Source organism: Meleagris gallopavo, chromosome 17, assembly GCF_000146605.3.
Source record: "Meleagris gallopavo isolate NT-WF06-2002-E0010 breed Aviagen turkey brand Nicholas breeding stock chromosome 17, Turkey_5.1, whole genome shotgun sequence".
Lineage (NCBI taxonomy): Eukaryota > Metazoa > Chordata > Aves > Galliformes > Phasianidae > Meleagris > Meleagris gallopavo.
Genome location: NC_015027.2, coordinates 3,386,177 through 3,390,546, shown reverse-complemented (window position 1 = coordinate 3,390,546; position 4,370 = coordinate 3,386,177). Strand labels below are relative to the sequence as shown.

Sequence of the window (4,370 nt, the reverse complement as noted above, 5' to 3'; positions counted from 1 at the left end):
TTTTTTTTTTTAGGTTTACTATAGTTTGCTGAAAATTAATGTAGCACCTTAAGAGTGACATAATGATAAGTTTTACCATTGCTGCAAAAATAACCATGCTTTTGATAAAACTGTTTTCCAGCACAGCTGCTTCTGTTCTTCAAAACATAAGAAAGCACATCCCAGCTGTGTTGACATACCATGTTTTAGGTGCAGGGTTTAAAACATGGTTCTAATCTCTTCTCTCCAGACAGGTAAGAAGATGTATAGTGCAGCAGTGTTAAATTATGCCAGGGTTGGTACTATTTTGTTTAAAGAGTCAGTAGTTAACATAGCCAGCAGTGCCTCAAACCAACACAAACACTATAAAATGTAATAAAATCCAGGAACAATGGTTAGCTATGACTGCATTTAATTATAGGCTTGATAGCAATGATCATCCATGAGTATCACAGTACTTGGCACTGTACTGCAGTCAGTCCACTGCAAGGTATCCAATCAATTAGGATATTAAAGGTGAAAACTAGCTTTTCATTTCTCATAGCTTTCATACTTTTCAGGTTACCTGGAGAATTCATTTAGTCCATGATTCAACAACACACTTGAGGACGGACTTCAGTAAAACTGAATTAGAAAACTAGGCCAAAAAAAGCTAACAATGAGTGTTTTGATTAACAGGTTTCAAACATTTTAAAATTTTGCTTTGAAAGAGCACATGGCAGCACTTTCACAGAAACAAAAACAGAACAGCAGAAACGAACATGCTCTTTCAACATACATGAAGCCTAAGACCCCAAAATCACTTAAAATCACAGGCCACTTCAGTAAAACCTATTGTGCAAGTCCCACTCACTTAAATGGGACCCACATATTTTTACTCTTTGCTAAACCAATACTTATCATTCAGTTTACGAGATCTTTCACAAGAGTAGAGAATGTGATATTATGAACAATGAAAATGTAGTAGCTATATCAATGTTTTCCCAAATACAATTTTAACTGTAATCATCTCTTACGAGGAATTTCTTTAAATAGTTTAAATATTCCATATGTAATATTGCAATTAAAATTTCTCTTTTTGCCACAACTCCAGATTTCATTCAATATTTGAGATGTTTAAACTACCAGAAAATATTTTCAGAGGGTCACAGCTTTAAGGGAACAGCTATTGACTCTTGGGTCCAGATAACAAGAAATAATGTGAGTAAGGAAAAATGCAAAACAGCAAAAGGGCAGGGAAAAATTCCAGCCAAGAAGCTTTATGCAGACACAAAGCACAGAAAGGAAGTTGGGGAGAAATGCACGTATGGGACAGAAAGCAATGGGACGCAAAGGGTGGGATTCCTCTGTTCTGTCCTCTCATAGTCAGTTTGCAGTCTGTTTGTGGTTAGTACTCATGCCCAACAGGTAATATGAAACTGATGGGTTAAAGGTGGGACTTCTTGATTGTTTTAAACTACAGATTGTTGCATCCTACTTTGACTGCAAACACAAAGTATAGCCAAACGCATCTCAGTTAAAAACACTGACCTGTAATAATCTGAATCAAAACAGTCAAAGTTTGCTTCAGTGAATGAGATAGCATTAGCTCATTAGCTACAAATCTTACTTCTCTGAAGAGATATATACTATTCATACACACGTATAACTGTGTATGTAAAATCTTAGTCTTTGGATGCAGCTAGACAGATTCCCAGCTGCTGCTGTTTACCAGCATTGCACTGAATTCATTAGCTATACACTGATTTACACAAGTTGGTGACTGCAAGCAAGTCATGTTTTGAAACTCAACAGTCAATCACTATTTGCTTAAATTTTCAGGGCCCATTTTCTTCATGCCAGAAATAAGGAAATAAAAGAAAGAGAAAAGTGTTTCCTACTCTATATATGACCTAGGCTGCTCTTATAGGTTAAATGCGAAGACACTCCAACTCACTGAGTTATGAACTATGAAAACTGAGTTGTTGATCATGTAATGGTTTCTATGTTGATGAAGCAACAAATACTATCAGTTCTCCTATTATCGAACACGGGTTGTGACATAACAGCTGTTTGACCCTCTCCAGCCTGTATGGAAACGTGCTTGTTTTGATGAATGGTTGTTCAGGTATATACAGTAAATACTGGCTGGCATTCGTAGCAGCGTAGCTTCACAAAGGTTCATGCAACGCAGTGTGCTTGGACGCAGCCAAGTATGGAGAGCTGGCTGGCTGCACAGCAGTTTCAGGATAGAGAGCTAAGGGTTGTTTGTCCCTTACATCTGAGTTGGAGAAACTTACCTGACAGCAGGCAGCATTTAAGAGCTAGTTCCCCTGGCATTCTGCATTGCATGCAATGTTGTCATACAGAAACCGCACTTGTTAACACGCAGCTCTAAAACGTGTCTGTCACAAAGGATGAATAATGTTCGGCATACCGTATCTATATTCAGAGGCCATGGTACGCTGCTGAGGCCATTTCTTGTGTCCACCAATGCTGCGATAATAAGCTTCTTCTTTTACAGGTGAAATATTTCCCTCACTACCTGACCGAGACCGCCCGCCTTCACTGTTACTGTCCATTGTAATTTCTATGGAGAAAAAGGGAATGATCTATTAAACATATTGTACTGTTGCCTTTGTGGAGGCTCCTGTGGGCAGGCTTTGCCTACCTTGTTTTCTGACTTGCATAGAGTAGGGAGGCTAAACACTGTGGAAGCTTTGCCAGACGCCTCAGCCTCTAGAAATCCTCCTTCAGCAGGGGAATCACAGAAATGTGTATCTCCTTTTTAAAAGCTGCTAAATTTTGTGCTTTTTAAAATTCAAACAGGGTAAATATTATCGGTTAGATCTTTGGATAGGAATCATCTTTTATTACGAGGTTCAAATAATCCTACCTGACAGATCTGCAAGGTCAAGAGCACTGTAAACTCTGTTTCACCTTCTAAAGTATCAACCTAAAAACAAAAATTAATTAATTTACTTAAATCCTACCTTCAACAATAACTAATCCAAAGTATTTATAGCTTAATGGAGAAACTACCTCAAATAATTTACATTTTGGAAAATCTGAAGAAAGTCTTATCTTTGGCATCCTGACAATATTATAGTATTGAAGGTCTTTCCCACTCATTTAACCTTCCAGAGCTGCTTTAAGAACTTCCTGTAGTAAGTGATGCAGAATAGCTCAGTAAATGCTCCAGGCACACATGTAAAAGAATAAGCTGCTGCCAAGAAAATTGGGATCCACATTTTTGAGCAGTATACTGAAGCCAATAAAATAGTTTCATATATTTAAGCAGTCTAAACTTTGGCATATTATAATGGTAGAACTACAGTAATTTCATTCTTTCAATATCCTATTTGCAGCCCTTATTCATGGGAAATTTCTGTGTCAGTGGAAGTCCTGAATAGTTGGTTCAAGTTTATGCAATCCTCTGCTGTATGATTTTGGACAGCATAATTTTAACTCGCTTTATTGATAAATGAGTTAAATACATTTAACTGGGACATTTCATATCTTCTACAATTTCATCCAGTAAACTTCTAGGAAGCAAGCTTTGTGCAGAGTTTTATCTAGTGTATATATTTCCTTTGTCTATTCTCAAAGTATTTTACTACAGTATGATGCTAGAAGTGAGAAATGTCTCCCAGCTATTTTAATTGCCAATTTTTTAGTCAGAAGTCAGGCCTCTTGATATCTCAGCCGTTCATACTTTAAGTTGCACTGAAAGAGAAAAAACCTAGGACTTTAGTTTCTGTTTAATAATGTTTGATTGATTATAAGCAATTAATTTCTTTTTCTGACTCCTGATTGATTGTTACTGAACCACTAAAGAGCAGTCATGACTTGCTGCATTTGTGTCCTCACTTTGTTGACAGAAAGTGAACTCTGGCAAATTAAATTACTTCCCTATTTTTTAATTAAGAGGAAACCCGAAGTACTAATTCAAACAAACCTGCCCACTCTCTCACTGTTTATATAAAAAATTAGATACTTGGCTTAAGGAGTCCAAATGTAAACAGAATCTTTACTCTTGAAGAAAAAAAAGGCTGCTTTTGGACAAGAAAGAAAAAAGACATGAAAATCTAGCAGTCCTAACACCACCATCTGAATGCTGTTTGGTTCAGCTAACAGCAGCCTGTCAACAGAAGCACAGGAGCCTCCCTGGAGATGATTCTCCTCCATACCATTTTCATATAGGTGTAATTCCATTAATATCTGTATTATCCTGGTTTATAGCAGGATGTGGAGAGAGAATCAGGCCTCTGAAAAACCATGTTGTTACTCTGCAGCTATTAAGACAGTTTCTTGTATTACAGCTGTGTGTATTGTGACCTACAGTTTCACTAATAATAATTCCTGCTCAACAAGTATCAAAATAATTGTGCCCACTAAGGGGATTTTGCTTT

General features: G+C 37.1%; 1 protein-coding gene across 4 annotated transcripts in view; it reads right to left on the bottom strand.

Annotated features, from left to right (window-relative positions):
* RIMBP2 (RIMS binding protein 2) overlaps positions 1-4,370 on the bottom strand; it is a 122,426-nt gene that overhangs the window by 11,894 nt on the left and 106,162 nt on the right. Inside the window, exon 22 of one of the 4 annotated variants that reach the window (XM_010720044.3) lies at positions 2,396-2,548. The exons of the other annotated variants lie outside the window; for them this stretch is intronic. Coding sequence (XP_010718346.1) covers positions 2,396-2,548 — 153 coding nt within the window. The remainder of the gene's footprint in view (positions 1-2,395; positions 2,549-4,370) is intronic. 4 annotated transcript variants of the gene reach the window in all.